This window comes from Lynx canadensis, chromosome D1 (assembly GCF_007474595.2).
Source record: "Lynx canadensis isolate LIC74 chromosome D1, mLynCan4.pri.v2, whole genome shotgun sequence".
Taxonomy (NCBI): domain Eukaryota; kingdom Metazoa; phylum Chordata; class Mammalia; order Carnivora; family Felidae; genus Lynx; species Lynx canadensis.
The window spans coordinates 18,368,719-18,387,283 of record NC_044312.2 but is presented as its reverse complement, the minus strand read 5'-3'; the positions used below and the strand labels follow the sequence as shown (position 1 = coordinate 18,387,283).

The following is an 18,565-nucleotide window of genomic DNA, read 5'->3' as shown; positions in this document are numbered from 1 at the left end:
TCATGGCTGGGTGGGAGGAATTATGTGGGTCTGTGTGCCTGGAACAGTGGTGAGCACGTACGTGTTCGATGTTAGCCGATCAATCAAGATAGGTTCGCTTAAAAGTTTTGTAGAGGCTATTATTTTAGTCAATGCATATGAAAAGCACAAGGACTATTATGTCAGAACTTCTCTGTACCATATACAGTATATCTTTAGGGCATATTTTGTTTTTTAAATTGTCTAACGGTAAAGGGGCACCTGGGTGGCTCAGTCGGTTGACCATCTGACTCTTGATTTTGGCCCACGTCATGATCCCAGGATTGTGGGATTGAGGCCCGCGCTGGGCTCCATGCTGAGCATGGAGTCTGCTTAAGATTCTTTCTTTCTCTCTCTGCCTTTCTCTCTCCCTCTCTCTCAAAAACAAAAACAAAAACAAAAAACAAAAAAAAAATTTTAAATTATCAAATGGTAAAAATAGACTTTTTGGTGCACAGTTCTATGGATTTTAACAGATGTATACTTCATGTGTCCAAAACCACTATCTACTGTGGTTTTAAAAACATTAAATTTAGGGGCGCCTGGGTGGCTCAGTTGGTTAAGTGTCCGACTTCGGCTCAGGTCTTGATCTCACAGCTCGTGGGTTTGAGCCCCGCATCAGGCTCTGTGCTGATGCCTCGGAGCCTGCAGCCTGCTTCAGATTCTGTGTCTCCTTCTCTCTCTCTGCCCCTCCCCCGCTCATGCTCTGTCTCTCTCAAAAATAAATATTAAAAAAATTTTTTTAAATAAAAACATTAAATTTAAAAGATAGTACCTACATGTGGTAGACAATGCAAGCCATACATGTAAAAGTGCAACAGAAAAGCAACCTCTGGTAACAAATTGCAGCTGAATCTTCCAGAAATCTTCTAAGCATGTACACACACATGTGTGTGCGTGTGTGTGTGCATGCACGTGCATGCATGTATTCCATCTCCACTGTCTTCACACGAATGGGAGCATAGTATCCATATTTTCCTGCTCATTGCTTTTTCATGGCGACTTTCCTTCCATTACCCTTGAATTATTGGTTTTGCCCTGCTACATGGTGTGTATTTTCCATTTATGATGATGCTGCAGTGAACATCCTTGGACATTTATCTTTGACCTCCTGAGTAAATGAATCTGTACAGTAAATTCCTGGAAGCGGAATTACTGGGTTAAAGGGTATGTACATTTAAATTTTTGATAGATGCATTCGAATTGCCCTCTAAAGAGCCTGTGCCGATTTGCCCTGCTACTGAGGCTCTATGAGGGGGTTTATTTTCTCACAGCCTCACCGATTGTTTAGCACCAAGCCTTCTGATCCTTGGAAATACCAAAGGTTAAATGGCATATATAAATATGATATACATATTTCCATCCCATGTATAAATGGAATTACTGACAGGAATATGTGGAGAACTCTTAAAGCTCAACACAACAACAACAAAAACCCAATTCAAAAATGGACGAAGGGCTTGAATAGACATTTTTCCAAAGAGGATGACATATGAATGGCCAATATACGCTCAACATCACTATTCACCAGGGAAATAAATACTAAAACTATAGTGAAAGGTATACCTACCATCTCACACCCATTAGGGATGACTACTATTTTAAAAACCCCAGAAAACCCATTGTTGGCAAAGATGCGAAAAGATAACACGTGCAATTTGGCAGGAATGTAAAATGGTACAGCTGCCGTGGGAAGCAATATGGCAGTTCTTCACAAAATTAAAAATAGAATTATCATATGACCCAGCAATGCCACTTCTAGACACATGCTCACAAATTTTGAAAGAAGATTCTCCAAGAGCTCCTTATACACGTATGTTCACAGCGGCATTTTTCACAATAGCTAAAACATGCAAGTAATCCCAGAGTCCCTGGTTGGATTAATGGATAAGCAAAATGTGGTGTATGCACGCAATGGAATATTATTCACCCTTGAAAAGGAAGGAAACTCTCAGTATACCACAACATGAATGAATCCTGAGGACGTTATGCTAAGGGAAAGAAGCCGCCCACAAGAAGGCAGATGCTGTATGATTCCACTTACAGGAGCTATCCAAGTTCTTCAAGTTCATAGTGACAGAAAACAGAACAGTTGGTTGCCAGGGGCTGGGGTGGGTGGGGAACTGGAGAGTTAGTGTTTCATGGGTATAAAGGTTCAGTTTTGCGAGATAAAAAGAGTTCTGGAGAGGGATGGTGGTGGTGGTTTTACAGTAATGTGAATACAACAATGTGAGTACTTAATGCCATTGACCTGTATGCTTAAAAATGGTTAGCATAGTAAATTTTATGTTCTGTGTATTCTACAGCAGTAAAAAACTTGAAAAAAAATGACTATGCCCTTACTTAGTTTGCATTCTTTATGAGGCTGATTACCTTACATTTGCTTATAATCCATTCGTATGTCTTCTTCTGTGAACTGCCTTTTCGTGTCTTCTGCACATTTTGTGTTGTTGAGCTTTTTTTCTTATTAAATTGTAAAACTTTTTAAAAATTAAAATACGGGCATGCAAGCTGGTGCAGCCACTCTGGAAAACAGTATGAGGTTCCTCAAAAAACTAAAAATTGAACTACCCTATGACCCAGCAATTGCACTACTAGGCATTTCTTCACGGGATACAGGTGTGCTGTTTCAAAGGGACAGGTGCACCCCCATGTTTATAGCAGCACTATCGACAATAGCCAAAGTATGGAAAGAGCCCAAATGTCCATCGATGGATGAATGGATAAAGAAGATGTGGGATATATACACAATGGAGTATTACTCGGCAATCCAAAAGAATGAAATCTTGCCATTTGCAACTACGTGGATGGAACTGGAGGGTATTATGCGAAGTGAAATTAGTCAGTCAGAGAGAGACAAAAATCCTATGACTTCACTCATATGAGGACTTTAAGAGACAAAACAGATGAACATAAGGAAAGGGAAACAAAAATAATATAAAAACAGGGAGGGGGACAAAACAGAAGAGACTCATAAATATGGAGAACAAACTGAGGGTTGCTGGAGGGGGTGTGGGAGGGGGGATGGGCTAAATGGGTTAAGGGCAGTAAGGAATCTACTCCTGAAATCACTGTTGCACTATATGCTAACTAATTTGGATGTAAATTTTAAAAAATAAAAAAATGAAATGAAAGTGAAAATAAATAACTAAAAACCAAGAGGGAGACAAGAGGTTGTAACATATCCTGAGGTCACTATGCCTACGTACGTAATGCCCTTAAAGTCTGAGGCAATGAACACAATCAAAAATAAAATCTGAAAAAAAAAAAATTAAAAATAGACTTTTGTCTGTCGTGTGTTCCAAAATGTTTACCGTTTGTCTTTTAAATTGCTTCTTCTTCTTCTTCTCTCTCTTTTTTTCGTTTTGGACCTGTATTTGATTATGCTCTTGCCATGGAGAAATTTAAAATGTTAAAGTTGTCAAATCTACCAGGGTTTTCTTACGGCTTTGAGTGTTTTGCTGAGGAAGGCCCTCTCTACCGCAAGACTAACAAAAGCAACAACGAGAACGCCTTTGTCTTCTCCGAGTACGTTTATAACTTACGTTTTTATGTCTGATCTTGGTTCTGTCTGGATCTTATTTTGGAGTGAGGAGGGAAAGGAGGCTTTCGCTATTTCCCCTCTTCTATTTTGTCCTTTGTCCTTTTCCTGTCTATTGAAGAATAAATACATCCCCCCCCCCCACCCAGTAATTTGAAATGCCAGTTTTGCTGAATGCTAATTTCTCTTTAGAGTTCGGGCCTATTTCCGGATTTTCTCATCTTCCCACTGGTTGATCTGGCTGTTCATGTGCCAGTGTTAACTTGGTTTTGTTACCGAAGCTCTACGATACATTTTAATATCCGAGAAGATCCACTACTGATTTAGTCTACTGTGGTTCCAAGGATGCTGATCCTATTTTCCCGACTAGACTCTGAACTATTTTGTCCTTCTGAGTCTTCCATGAGGTCCAGAACAGTGCTGAGATCAGGGTAGGTGGTTAATAAAACATTTGATTCTTGAAAGCAACCTTTAAAAGTTCCTCATGTGGATCGTCTCCACCCAAACGACGTACCGAGAGCTGTGGGGGATGATGTCTCTGCCCCCGGATTTCTACTGTGGTCGTGAACGTGACTCTTGTTGTGGGCAGGGCACTGATTTATTTAGCCTTTGTGTCCCAGGTGGGCAGGATATATGGATCCCCCGTAAAAGCAATGTAGTAGAATACAGTGGACAAGGGCGGGGGGATTGGACTGACTGGTTTGAGCCCCGGTTCTGGCACTAACTAGCAGGGTCACCTGGGCAGGTTACCTCCGCTCTCTAAACCTCTGTTTCCTCCTCTGTAAAAATGCAGATAGCATTTCCCTCATCAACTAGTCGTTAAGATAAAACGAGGCGTAATTTACAAAGCTCCTAGTTCAGTGCCTGGTACATCGGTGACAGCTTCTGCTATTAACAGTGGGGACAGTTGTAGGAGAATTTATTCAACAAGAATTTATTGGATCTGCAGAAAAATGTGGGAGAGAACCCTTCATTACCAGACTTTGGACCCAGGACTCTGAATAAAAGGGAAAATGAAAATGACGCTCAGCTTGACTGAGCGTTCACCACGTGTCAAGCAGGGGGTGGCACACGGATCACAAGACATCATCACACTTAATTCTCAGCGGCCCCCGCAGACCTGATCCTGTACAGAGGTCCTCCTGTACACCTGCTGCAGCACCAGGGGGGGCTCCAGTCCCTGGGGCCCCTGGTCTGCCCAGGGCTGGAGGGGCGGCATTGCCCAGAGGAAAGACCACTGCCTGCAGCCACTTTCCTTGGGAAAGTTCCTGCGTTTCTCTGAGCTTCACTTTCCTCCTCCAGAAAATGGGACTATTAATAGCACCTGCTTTACAGGGTTGCTGGGAGGAGAAGATGAGTGAGGACTCATATGGCACCTAGAATAGTGCCTGGCACCCAGTCAGAGACAAGTCACTGTTATGCATATAATTTTCTTCTCCTCCTGCTTACTGTAGACTCACCAACTACACAGCTAATTTAAGTCTCCCATTAAGGGGCTGAAGGAATGATGGACTCAGCTGAGTGAATGTTAAGGAGGGGTTAGTAATTAAGACAACTGACCTCCCTCTCCCCCCTCTAAACCTATTTGTTCAACTTGCGTGAAGTTTTCCACTTCATTTACAGATGTGGTAATTGAGTAATAAATTATCCCATTGATAGGGATAGCCAAAATCATTGAAAAACAACAGCATTCTACCTTGTCACCAACAAGGGGTAAGTTTAACAGACAATTCCGGTTTAACCCTTTTTCTCCCGAAAACACGAGTTCTCATATCTCAACATGCGAGTGTTGAATTGGATTAATTCTTGGGGGTGGGGGACAGGGGACTGTGAATCCTGCCCTCACTGCTCAGAGGTTAACATCAAGTCAGATATGGTTACTAACAACCCTATTCACGACAGGCTTTCTGTGTTCACCAATCTCAGAGTGAATGGCTGAGTTAGGACTCTGTCTTCTGCAGCTTTTCTCTGCTTCTGAAATTCAAAATGGAAAACTCAGCTGCCTCCAACTGTGCCCGCCCCCCATCCCCACCCACATAACCTCCTTTAAAGCATAATTTTTTTCTCTTATTTTAGCATTTCTTTTTCCTAGTCGCTACCACCATCCATCTTAACAGAAGCTGTCTTTCGGATCTTTGCCCCTGTCCTGAAGTGCCAAGGTAGGGGAAAGTCAAACCCTCTTAATGAGGGTTGGCCATAATGTATCCAGCCTAAGCCCTGCTGGCAGGCAACTGGTCTGGGCAGGGATGGGGCCCAAGGACAGGGGTGAAGCAGGACAGACTCTGCTCTGAGTGCCTTGGATAGAGCTCCCCATTACTATATATGAAGGAGGCAATCAAAGTCTCTGCAGAACTTTGAGGAGGGGAGAGGAAAGGGTTGCTGGTGGAGAGGGAGAAGAACAAGAAGAAATGGTCTTTATATCCTAAAGAGTCTACCTTTTCAAAACCATTTCCCCATCCTACATCCTGCACATTTTTAGCCCTATGGGTTCAAGCTTGATAGACATGGGGTCGCAGGTGGGGGGCGGGGGGGGGGGTACTTTCTTCCTCATGGACAAGGAAAGGGCTTACTAACTCAATTCCTTTTCCTTCCCATGGAGGAAATCGAGACCCGTAATTTAAGGTAAGAGTCCCTGACATGAGCCTCCTCCAAAAACAGTTCTTGCCTATGATTTCCCTGCATACTGAAGCAATGCTTTGTGGCAAATACTATGCCCTGGACGCCCGTCCCAGCCACCCTAGTGAGTGGTACGGTCACCATGGCATGGCCACAGGAAAAGGGGAAACTCCCTATAGCAGGTCTCAAGAGGAAGCAGGCAGTCTCTTTCCCAAAGGAGTTTCCTGATCCTACACCATTTCTAGGCCCCTGAGTCCAAAGCCTGGTTTTCTGATTTAGGTGAGGGCAAGCTCTCGAGCTCCCCCATGCTGACCCCAATGAATCCAGGGCAGCTCTGGGGACTTATCCAGACCCTGACTTTTTTATAGGCGCATTTATTTCACTGAAGTCACCAGAGGCCAATTAGCCTGGACAGTCACTCCTGCTGACATCCTCTCCACAATCTCTCTCTCAGGGACTGAGCCTGGATGAAATGGTACTGGCATCTTTTCCCTCCCTCTCCCTACTTCCTCCCTTCCTTCCCCCAAGTTCAACATCCAATCCTGGGGGATATAAACTAGCCGTGTGAGCATCACACTACACCACTGCTTCTGGGTTTTCATCCAACTCTCCCCTTTTTCAGGATGGAAAGGGGGTTTATTCTCTGGGACCCCCACTGGATCACTTATTTAGAGAGCTGAGCGTTCAGTATCCATTTGTAGCCTTTTCATACGGTCAGGCCTAAAAGAAATTTGCTGTAGCTAATGAGATAGAGATGGGAAAATGAACCAAGGCAGACTGGCCAAACCACTAGCGGTTTCTCCTCCCAATCTTTTCCTATTATGATGTGCTAAACGCGGGCAAATTATTCCGGTACATAGCACACCAGCCTCATGGATATGAGTTGAGAGCAAGAGCTTTGGTGTTAGAAGGTCGAATCCTGACTTTGCCACGCAGACCATATGACCTTAGGCAAGTTATTTAACTCCTCTGAGTCTCTGTTTCTCCCTGACTAATTGGGTTATTGAGGAGAATAAACGAGATAATGTTGATAAAGTGTTTAGCACTGGGCTTGGCTCAGAGCAAGCCATTAGTATAACACCACCACCACTTGGCATGCATGAAGTGTGTTATGCTTACAACTACCTAATTTGATCCTCTGGATATTTCTGTAGCATAAAGGGTGTAGGCAGCAGGCGTTATCACAGCATTATCAGGGGGACACTAAGAACCGGGGAGGAAAAGCAACTTGCTCCAAGGTCACACCAACCCTTGAGAAAAGAGCAAGGGGCTCTAATTCTTTTTCTCGCGCTTTTAACCTTCTGCTGTTTCATGAACACAAAGACTGATAGGTGACATATATGAGCCAAACCGAATGGCACAGAGAAAGCATGTAAATTACCAGCACAGGGAGGGGCCTGTGAGGTTCTAGGACAAACTTACTAACCTACTAACTCTTCCCCCATCAGTCCTCTCTTAAAATTTTACCGTGCCCTCGCTGAGCCCAAAGGCCGTACCCGGTGCTCTGTGCGACACGTACGTGATCTTATTCCAACCTCAGAGCCACGCATGAAGTAGGTGGTATTATCCCCATTTTATGGATAAGGAAATGGAGGCTCTGGGAGGCTACATATCTCGTTTCAGCTGTCAAACTCAGTGCCACGTGCCTATCCTTAGGTCGCTCAGTGGATTTCTACGGGGGCTGGGATCCTGGCCTGCCCACATGCCACCGAGACACAAGGGGAGAGGGAGAGGGAAGGACTCACAGCAGGACGTGTAATTCCTCCAGCCGGTCACGGCGATCCCCTGCGTCTGGCAGGTGCTGGCGTAGTTCTGCAGCCAGCTGCAGGCCGTCTGTACCGCGCCGCCATCGATGCAGGAGTCAAACAGGCAGTTCTTATAGAAGAAGGTGGGGTTGACTTTGCTGTGGCACTTGGTGAAGCCGGCGTTCTGGTTGGGGATCAGGTTGCAGAGCTGCTGCACCTTGGAGAACGCTTCCCCTTTGGCACATGAAGGGCAGCGGTCCCCACAGCCAACCTGGCAGAAAGTGTCCCGCTTCACCCAGCTCTGCCCAAACTCGTTGATGCTGGAAGCAAGCAGACCCATGGGCATCTCCAGATCGTCGTCGGGGTTGCTGTTATAGCGGCCGCACAGGCCGTACGTGGCGTTCTGCATGCCCCGGGGGACCGTGACGGACAGGAAGGTCTTCCAGTCGTATACCACCTTCAGGCCAAACTCGGTTTCCACCACCACGTGGAAGCCAAAGGAAAAGATATTTATTTTCCCTTGTCCCAGCTTCAGGGGCAGATACAAGCGTTCATTGTTGACCTACAGGAGAGAGAGGGTCGCAGTGGAGAAATACAGTCGGCCCCGGGAACACCCACCTCTCCTAACGATCAGTCTTTAGAGCGGCAGCCCTAGAGGGGGGTCTGAGCCGGGTGAATGCAGTCTTGGCGTGCCGTGTCGTTTGTATCAGTCAACTATTATTATTAGGATTTGAACAGACTTAAATGACTATCCTTTGTACACTAATACACCTATTTATTTCGGTGCCTTCTGTTTACATAGCATTATTTCCCCCAGGAGTTCAAACTGTTTTCTCAAGGTAATGAGAGGGTAATAAGAATTCAATTAAAGTTTAGACGAAAACACCAAAATCTAGAACGCCAGTGTCTCTATTTCCAGCTCTGCTGTGAATTTGTTTTAGGTAAGCCCCAGTTTATTAATCCCTTTGAGATTTTTTTTTTCCCCCCTGAAGAATGACTTGACTTTGCTGGGCTCTCTACCTAGGATGCCATTCTTCACCCGTCAGCCTCCCCCTCTCCTCCCAGACCCTGCTCAGATGTCGCCTGTTCTATAAAGCAAGGCTGTCTGAGCCTGTGGCGAGAATTAATCGCTCTCTCATCTGGGCAACCAGAAGGTTATTTATATTCGTATTCTTCTTCACCTTTGGCCAAGATCAAGCACATGCATACTGCTGTTGAGGCAGCACACATCACAGTCGGCCTTATATTCTGGTTAGTTGTCTACGTTCCTGTCTCGCCTACAAGATCATGAGCAACTTGAGGGCAGGAACCACACTTTATTGATCTTTATATCCATCTTCCCCTCGTTACCTGCCGGGTGCCCCACGCAATGCCTCATGCTGAGAGGGCCCTCGACACATGTTTCCTCCCTTATATTTTTAATTCGCAAAAGGAAATCCCTTAACATACACCGCACTGCCTTTGCGCTGCCCCTTTCTGGATTCAGATGAGCTGAATCCTGTAGCCCTTGGCTGGCTGGGTGCGTGATGAAAAATAGAGATTACTGTCAGGGCCGAGAGGAGAGCTGGTCTTCTTCTTGAGAGACGCAGGTGGCCATTCCTCTGGGAGTGTTCTAAGATGGCTCTCTGACCAGATTCTGACCTTAATCTCTCCCCTATCTGACACTCCCCCATTCCCATTGCTACTGCTTCTGGTTCAGACCCTCACCACCTTCACCTTGACTACTCCCCTTACTGGTCCCCCTGCTCTGGTATTGCCCCTTTCCTCCATTCACTCATTACTGCCACACTCCACCATTTTTTAATGCCGTCAAAAGCCATTAATTCAACACTTCAAACCCTTTCCGTGGCTTGAGTAAAATGTCGAATACACTCAACATGTCACAGAGGGCTCTCCAGGAGCTGCTCCCATGTCTCTCAGACCCAATCCACTCACTTCCCCCATTCCAGCAAAACGCAACGCTTCCCAAGTGGACCAGGTTGTATCATTCCACCATGCCATTTCCTTTGCTGCAAGCGTGGTGGTGCTTTCTGGGTCCTGCCCGGGGCCCTCCCCCTCAGCCACTGTGACTGTGGACTAATGATAATTCACAGCTGGTCTTGGCCAATGGAAGCCCAGGAGATTAGGACCCCACTCCAATGACAAACCAACACAGGGGGCCAGCCCTGTATGCAGGTCATGTGCCAGAGCTCCTGGTGGCACGGGGTGAAGCTGGTCTCCACCTCAGACCACGTCCTTGCTGAGCTCTCTTCCCCTGGTGCTTACCTCACTTTCTTAAGAATCCCCATGTCAGACTCTGCCTCTAAGGAACCTGACCCAGCCCAGAAATGACATCCTTCCTCTTGTCCTCCCTCTCTGTGGGGCGATGTTCACCCTTCACCTTGTAACCCAACTGTCTCCTCTTCTACGAATATTTGTCCAGGCAGAATTCATTCATTCATTTGTCACTGCTGTGTTTCAGGCACTGTGCTAGATGCTGGAATAAAGCCCAGGGCCCTTCCCCTGGTTGCTCACAGGCACGTGGCAGAGATAAGTACCTAAACGGATACTGATAATATCATCCAATAAAAGCAATGATAAAGATAAATAGATGCACAGGCACCAGACTCAGCCCGGGCACAGAATCGGGCATGCCTGCAGAAGACGATGATGTGCACACTTGGTCCTAAAGGAGGACAGTCAGGGAGGAATGAGATGAATACCAGGTGTGGTGGGAAATGGAGACAGGGAGGTGGGGGTGCTGGGCCTGGATCATGGAAGGCCTTGGGTGCAATGTCACACATGGCAGAGGCCATGAGATCACGCCTGACAAAGACCCATTCATTTTGCAGGAGAGAAGTCATTCTGTCTTCTCTTCCCATTCAGTGACCCTAATAAGAGACCTTCAGCAGAACGAGGAGGCTAGAAGTCAGAAGGCACAGTTCAACAGCAAATGGGAGATATGGAAGCAGAGGTGGCTCTCTCCAGGAAACTGGAGAGGGAGGGAGGAGAGAGACTGAGTAGAAGCTGGGGGCGATCAGTGTCAAGGTTTGCTCTAGAATGAACATGTTTATGGGTTGAAGAGAAGGACCTAGCGCAGGAGGGGGAGGTGATGACAGACAGGTAGACCCCTGAGAGGGCAAGACAGAGAGGGACAGGGGGAGGGGGAGGGGAGAGGATGCCTCCTTCTCTGAACCTGGAAGAGAGGGGGTGAATAGCACGGCACGACAGGTCATTTCAGAGGCCGAGTGCAGGAGGGAGTGGTGCCTGGGGAACACAACTGTCTGAACCAGGAGGCCCAGAGGTGGTGATGTGGGCTCGGTGTAAACACAGAACACAGGTGTGGAAGGTCACTGAGGGAAGCGGAGGCCGATGGGACTCCCACGTGCCTTGAAGACCCACACTGGTAAACAAAGCTGTGCGCCCCCAAAGGCTCACCTGTGCCCACTTGCTTTCCCTCCTGAGTTTCCTTGCGTTCCGTATTCTTGGCCACAGGGTGCCAAGCAGGAGGCGATACTTTGGGGGAGGCAATGTAATCAGATTCAAACCAAAGGGCTTGCAAATTCCGTCACTGCCCAGGAGCACCCAGAGAAAGGAACCCCCTTCAACTCAGCCGGGCAGGCACGGCTTCTGTCTGCCCCCGAAGCCCCATGAATGCCACCCCCATTGCCAACTTCACTGTCCCCTCTCTCTCTCTGGGTGACTAATGGAGGGAGAGAGGAAGCAGACGGAGAGGAGACACAGGAAGGGAGAGGTTGGGACGGAAGCAGAGCCTGATGGGTGGGCAGGGAGACGCAGAGGAAAAAGAGAACAGGGCTTGGGGGTGAGGTCAGAACATGTGTTTCAAACAGTCAAGCATCAGGAATAAGACCACATACCAGATCTTTGGCAGAGAACTTTCTTTTACACAACTGGCCCCAATTTGTTTCTATGGCCTCTTTGGCTGTCCTGAGGTCCCCTCCTACTGAGCACGTTGCTACCCCTTGGATCTTCACTGATGTTTTCCTTTCCTAGAATACTTCTATCTCATTCTCAGCCTGGTTAACATACTCCTTCAAGGCTCAGCTCTGGGTTACCTCTTCCAGAAAGCCTTCCCTGAAGCCTCCCAGGCTGGCGTAGGCAACCCGTGTGCTCACGACTCTCCACACAACACATTTTTGGAGCACTTCACCTTACATCAACATAACCTGCTAGTGCATCTTTCTTTGCTACTAGACTCTGAGTTCTCTTGGGACAGAACTCAGAATTTGATTCATTCTCTACCCCTAGAGTTTGGCACAGAATAGGCATCGATAAAAGTCCACCAAACTAAACTGAGCCAGGGGGATGCTCAAAACCTCACCCTTCACTGGTGGTCACAGGATTGCCAGTAAGAGATAAAGACACTGGCTGTGAGGGTCCTTGTCCTGGACCATGAAGAACCTGGCTGTGCTGAAGCCTGGGGGCACACGGCAGGGGAGAGGCCGTCTCTGTTGAGCTCTAGCTGTGGATGGCTGAGACGTGGGCTCCTGTATTGCCCCCAGGAGTGGTTCACCTTCTGTTGCCCACCCCCATAACCCCAGCTGGGATACAGATAGCATATTTATTTCTGGCGTCTCTTATCTTAGTGGATTTCCCTGCATCCTTTGATACCGTTTTTTGCAAGGAAAGGTCAGAGTCATAGAGGGACCCTGTGTCCCAAGGAATCACTTCCATGTCACCTCCATCTCTGAGAGCACCAGCAGTGACCCGGGGCTCTATGCTCTGTTTTGCCCAACACTTCACTGCACACTGTCATTGTGATGGCCATTATTCTTTTCTCAGGGAGAGATGGTGACTAATAATAACATCATGGGAAAAACAAATGCAAATCATTGAACAAGCAGATCCCGTAATGCGTATTAATAATTCAAAGTAAATACTAAATCTATCCCTCAGGCCCCCAAAGAAAAGAACCTTCAAGCATCCTGAACTTGATCTTCATGTCAGAGATGTGAAAGCTACATACTCTGAGTTCACAGCTTGGACATTCGGGATATCTGGGTGACTTAGAAAGACGGGCCCTGCTGGGCTCCTCCTACCCTGTCCCTCCGCCCCTTTAATCGATTCCTCCTTGATGCCCATTACTAATTACCCCTGGTTGTGGGCTGAATTGTGTCCCCCTCCCCCCCCACCTCCCCCTTCAAAAGATAGGCTGAAGTCTTAATCCCCTGTGCCTGTGAATGTGACCTTATTTGGAAATAGGGTCTTTGCAGATGTAATCATGTCAAGATGCAGTTGTACTAAAGGCCGTACACCTTTAGATCAGGGTGGGATCTGAACCCAATGAGTGGTGTCCTCAAAGGGGGAGAGAGACTTGGCACAGAGAAACAGAAGGTGCAGAGAGAGAAGGCCACGTGAAGACGAGGCAGAGAGGGCAGTTATGGTGCCACAGGCCAAGGATCGCCTATAGTTGCCAATAGCTAGGAGCTGATTTTGGGTTCTTAGCCTCCAAAACTGTGAGAGGATAACTTTCTGTTGCTTACAGCCACCTAGTCTGTGATACTTTGTGATGGCAGCCCCAGGAAATGAATATTCCCTTCCCTCTCTATCTCTTTATGGGGGAAGAAACGGGCTGTGTGGTTCCCATGGCTCTTGCCTTTAGCCATGACCATATCCCATGAGACCAGGGCAGGACATGGGCCTGGAAGGTGAGCTGCCCCATTAGGGCCTTGGTTCTAGAGCAGGAAGCAAGGGAGAGAGACTCCCAGTGAGAGCAAGGAATGAGCTACCATGAACAAGAGAAGGGGCGGCACAAATGAAAAAAAAAAAAAAAAAGAGTAAGTGTTCACGAGGCTCCAATGGTGTACGTGTGAAAATAACCGGGTCAGAAAACAGCATGCAAGTCTCGGGAGTCCATATACCTAAATGCTGAAGAGCATGTGACACAAGGCAGAAAAATGCAATTTCATAATACACTGGTTGGGACAGCCTACGAGCAAGTTCTATTTTAAAAGAAGAAAATAACCCTATGAGGTAGAACGGTAGAAGAATGTCGAACGTCAAGGAGATAAGGAACCGCCTGAAAGTGTACAAATCTAAGGGTAGAAGTTGATCAGATGAGGAGAAAAGGACAACTAGGATGCAAACCACGTGGACAGAATGACTGATAGGCTTGTTTTGACACATATGATGACGACACGGAGGAGAGGGCTATTACTGCACCGGATGGCTTCATCTACCCGGACATCCGCTGGAAACCTCACGTGGCTAAAGGCGAGGCATCTGATGTACTCCTACCTCACCTTCGTGGCCATTTTTTTTTTTTTTAATTTTTTTTCCCAACGTTTTTTATTTATTTATTTTTGACACAGAGAGAGACAGAGCATGAACGGGGGAGGGGCAGAGAGAGAGGGAGACACAGAATCGGAAACAGGCTCCAGGCTCCGAGCCATCAGCCCAGAGCCTGACGCGGGGCTCGAACTCACGGACCGCGAGATCGTGACCTGGCTGAAGTCGGACGCTTAACCGACTGCGCGACCCAGGCGCCCCTAATCTCACAGATTGATGAAGAAGTGACCGGCAGCAAAATAAAAGTCCTAGGATCCTTAGAAGAGAAGGGTTACGCCATCTCGTTCATCCACTTGACGAACGTGTGGAGCCGTGACTGGGTGCTGTGTGTTCATTTAACATAAAGACGGATTCGGTAGGGCTCCTGCCCTCCGAGAAGGGCCCACGACTAGTACTGAGCGAGTCAGACGTGAACATCCCCCCAAATCACAATATGATTCATGCCATCATGGATACAGGAGCCAACTGTTCTGGGGAGCACAGAGGAAAGCAATCGGGGGTTTGGGTATAATATCCAAGGAAGGGAAGAAACATGGGCGCAGTGAGACCTCTGCCTTAGATGCTAAGAAGGCACATTTTCAGATAAATGTGAAAGGGCAGGCAATTAGGAAGCTCAGAAGCCTCTCTTCGTCAGAGAAGGAGGTTAGGGCGATTCTAAGGAAGGAACGAGATCTGGAACGTTGCTCAGGGAACTCTCCAGTAACAGCTCAGAATTTTAAAAGAGAATGTATACAAGATGGAAAGGAGACCCCTTAGAGGTAAATGATGCCACAGATCAGTGAGGATGATGGTAAAAGGTGCACACCCCGTATCAGCTCCTCCGAAACGCTAAAGTGACGCTGCTGGTGGCTTGTTAGTGCTCCCAGTTGTGCCCAGAGCAGGAGCTGGGAGGAGGAGTGGCTGGGTATGTCGCCGGGTGGTGTCCTCAGGCTGGATGATGAGCACTCAGAGCTCCTCAACCCCCACCTGCCCCGTCCTCATCAAGGGAGTGGAGGCCAGAGAGAGGGAACGGACACCCAAGTGAACAGGGAGATTGTAAGAGAGCCCCTGATGGGCTCCGACCGTGTGCAAGACTCCTGAATTCCCGGATCCTATGGGGGTGGGGGTGGGGGGGGCAGGCAACGGGGAGACTGGAAGAGGTGGAAGGAGGCCAGAGCAGGGAAATATCATCCTGATCTCAACAAAGGGGAGGAGGTAGATTGGGCAGGAGTAGCACTTACAGACGCCTAACCCATGCTAGGCATGTGTCCTCCTTTGCAGATGGAGTGACTGCCCAAGGACACACAGCCCTAGCCAAGCTGGGATTCGAATCGAGGTCTGTGCTGTCTCCGGTACACTGTGCTACATTATGAAGGATACCATTTCTGTTCCTAACTTGGTGCCCGTGACTTGGGCAGAATATTTTTCGCTCTGAGGCTCAGTGCCCTCATCTGCAAGATAAAACGACAGAAAATCTCCAGGGCCCCTCTCTGCTCGAACATCCTATGCTTCTCGGATTCTAGGCCAGCCTGATTTCAGCCGCGCGGCCTGGCCCACGGACCCAGGACCCCCATTCTCACATCCCCTTTCCTGGTGTCCGGCCTGTGACTACTCACCAGCACAGTGTGCTTGTAGGCCCTGTGAATCACAATGCTGTAGCCAAACACGGTCACGTCCACCTGCTTGACCCACAGGGCCAGCGACGGGTCCCGGTCCTCGTTCTTGGCTGTGACGACGAACGTGGGGAAGGTGTCTGAGCTCGGCCTGTTTCCCGTGGTGCACAGGATGAGTGGGCAGCTGGTCTGGAAGTCAAAGGGGTAGCCGTCGAAGGTCAAATAGTGGCCGTAGCCCGAGACGATGCAGGAGGCGTCGGTGCGGGGCTGGCAGTAGTACAGGCCGCCCTCCTCCATGCAGAACTCATCATCCCTGCATGGGACGTTCTCACAGTGGATGCTGTTGTCCGAGCCGTTGCAATAGCAGAAGATCTGGCAGTCCAGGTCCACCCAGAAGGTCTCGTTGGTGGCAAGCTGGTGCCCTTCGAAGTTGCAGCCACACTCGCTCCGGGTGACGCACTGGCTGCCTCGCAGGGCATAGCCCTCGTCACACTGACACGCCTCAGAGCAGGTGTCCACACAGATGGGGCCCAGCGCCAGGGTCTCACACGTCTCCGTACATGTCACGCACTCCTCGAAATGGCTGTTCTCCGGGCATTCCAGAGCTGAGGGTGACCAAGGAGGAGACAGGAAAGGGACAGAGGTCAGGGAGAGTGTGTGCGCGCTCACTGGATGCATGTGAGTGTGTGCACGCTGCACGTGCACTCTTACTTGCACAGCACAGTGAGCTTGATGAGTGCTGTGTGCTCTGGACTACTGTCAACCTCATTTGGGGTGACCAAAGGCTCAGTGAACGCCTCGTGCGCCTGTGCTCCCGGTGCGCTCAGCGCTCCACGTAGAAGATTCTGAGACGTTGAGCCTTAGCGAGCAGTCACTACATGCCAGGCACCGTTGTCGACTGTCTGGTGTGACTTTGCTCAACAACCTGGGAGGGTAAGCAAAGCCTCATCATCCCTATCTTACAGACAACAAACTCAAGCTCAGTGACTTAACTTAATCCAGCCCGTAAGTACCAGAGAGATTCGAATCCAGATCTCCCAATGCCAAGTCCCCTGACTCAAGGACTCTGGAGACTCAGAGACAGCGTCCTGGAAAGAATCAGCAGTTTGGGGACCATAGAGACCTGTGGATACCATCTCTGAGGACAATACTTACCTAGTACAGTCATTCTGAGGACTAATGACCTAATATATGAAGTCTATAGTACAGTCTCATTAAATAGTATGCCCTTCCCCTCTTCACACTTCCTTCTATTAGGATACACTTTATGTAGGCATTTTTACTCTACAGATTGACTCTGTCTTTGTCTGTCATTTCTCTGCTCCTCATACCCTCTGGCCTCTTCTACCTCCTCTGCCCTTGGTCACCCCCTCCTTTTTTGCTCACATTCTCTCCCTTGCCTGGATGGACCTCACAAAGCCAAATCCTACCCATCTGTCAAGATTCGTTTCAAACCGCACCTCTGTCCAGAAGCCTTCCCTGATAGATCAAGTCTCTGAGTCACAAAGTACAGCACACGAAATGCTAACAGCACGTGCTGCTTACCATCATGGAGTTCTGGGCAACCTTTCCATGTCTTTTTTTTTTTTTTTTTTAAGAATTATTTTTTAATGTTTATTTATTTATTTATTTATTTTAATTTTTTTTTTCAACGTTTATTTATTTTTTGGGACAGAGAGAGACAGAGCATGAACGGGGGAGGGGCAGAGAGAGAGGGAGACACAGAATCGGAAACAGGCTCCAGGCTCTGAGCAGTCAGCACAGAGCCCGACGCGGGGCTCGAACTCACGGACCGCGAGATCGTGACCTGGCTGAAGTCGGACGCTTAACCGACTGCGCCACCCAGGCGCCCCAATGTTTATTTATTTTTGAAAGAGAGACAGAGTGTGATCAGGGGAGGGGAAGAGAGAGAGGGAGACACAGAGTCCGAAGCAGGCTCCAGGCTCTGAGCTGTCAGTACAGAGCCCGACGTGGGGCTCGAACCCACGAGCTATGAGATCGTGAACTGAGCCAAAGTCGGAGGCTTAACCGACTGAGCCACCCAGGCGCCCCTCCATGTCTTTTTATTATTTTAGTCTGTCAGAATTTGACCTGGCCCGGGCATGGATGAATCCAGAGCCAAAAGAAATCTACCTACACGTCTGTGTAGTCTAAAGATCTGTGGAGGTCCCCATCGCCACCTGGAAGTATAGGATCTTGCCTTTTTAAAACGTTCTTTAGCTTTTATGCATGCTATCCCTCCTTAATCGTGTTTTACAATCCAAGGACAGAGGGGACACCACAGAGAAATAAATTGCACGGCAATGAAATCTCTGCCCACAAGTACCGACTCCACAGTTCTGCACTATGTACTGAAAGCCAATCCTTTTCCTCTGGGCTAAAGGACCATCTCCTCTCCCGTTGACTGCGATACCATACGGTTTTGGAGTTGAAGGCTAGTTCAGCACCGATTAAATATGTCTGTATGGAGGGATTTTCACATTTGTCTCTAAATTATGAATGTTATAACATTGACTGCAGGTTTATGGTGATAGCAAATAACATGACTTATTTAAATGGCTCTCACTTTATGACTTATTGTGTTGTCTGAATTTGTCTGAAAGTCTGGAACATACAGACGTGAAGTAATAAAACTTCCCCTGGCCCCTGAAATGCCTCTGTGAAATTATTTAATTGGGCAGCCTGGCTCCGCCGACAAGAAGGCTGGTTAAAAATATCTGAACACAGAAGCAGTGGTTGTCTCTTCCTAGGTCCAAAGAAGATCG

At 48.0% G+C, this 18,565-nt stretch overlaps 1 protein-coding gene across 2 annotated transcripts in view; it reads right to left on the bottom strand.

Annotated features, from left to right (window-relative positions):
- The window catches only part of LOC115525502 (tubulin-specific chaperone cofactor E-like protein), a 145,985-nt gene that overhangs the window by 22,564 nt on the left and 104,856 nt on the right, over positions 1-18,565 (bottom strand). For both annotated transcript variants that reach the window (XM_036064311.1, XM_030332722.1), the window contains 2 exons: positions 15,804-16,405; positions 7,921-8,482 (listed from right to left, as the gene is read on the bottom strand). In XM_036064311.1, the coding sequence (XP_035920204.1) occupies positions 7,921-8,482; positions 15,804-16,405 (1,164 nt within the window). The remainder of the gene's footprint in view (positions 1-7,920; positions 8,483-15,803; positions 16,406-18,565) is intronic.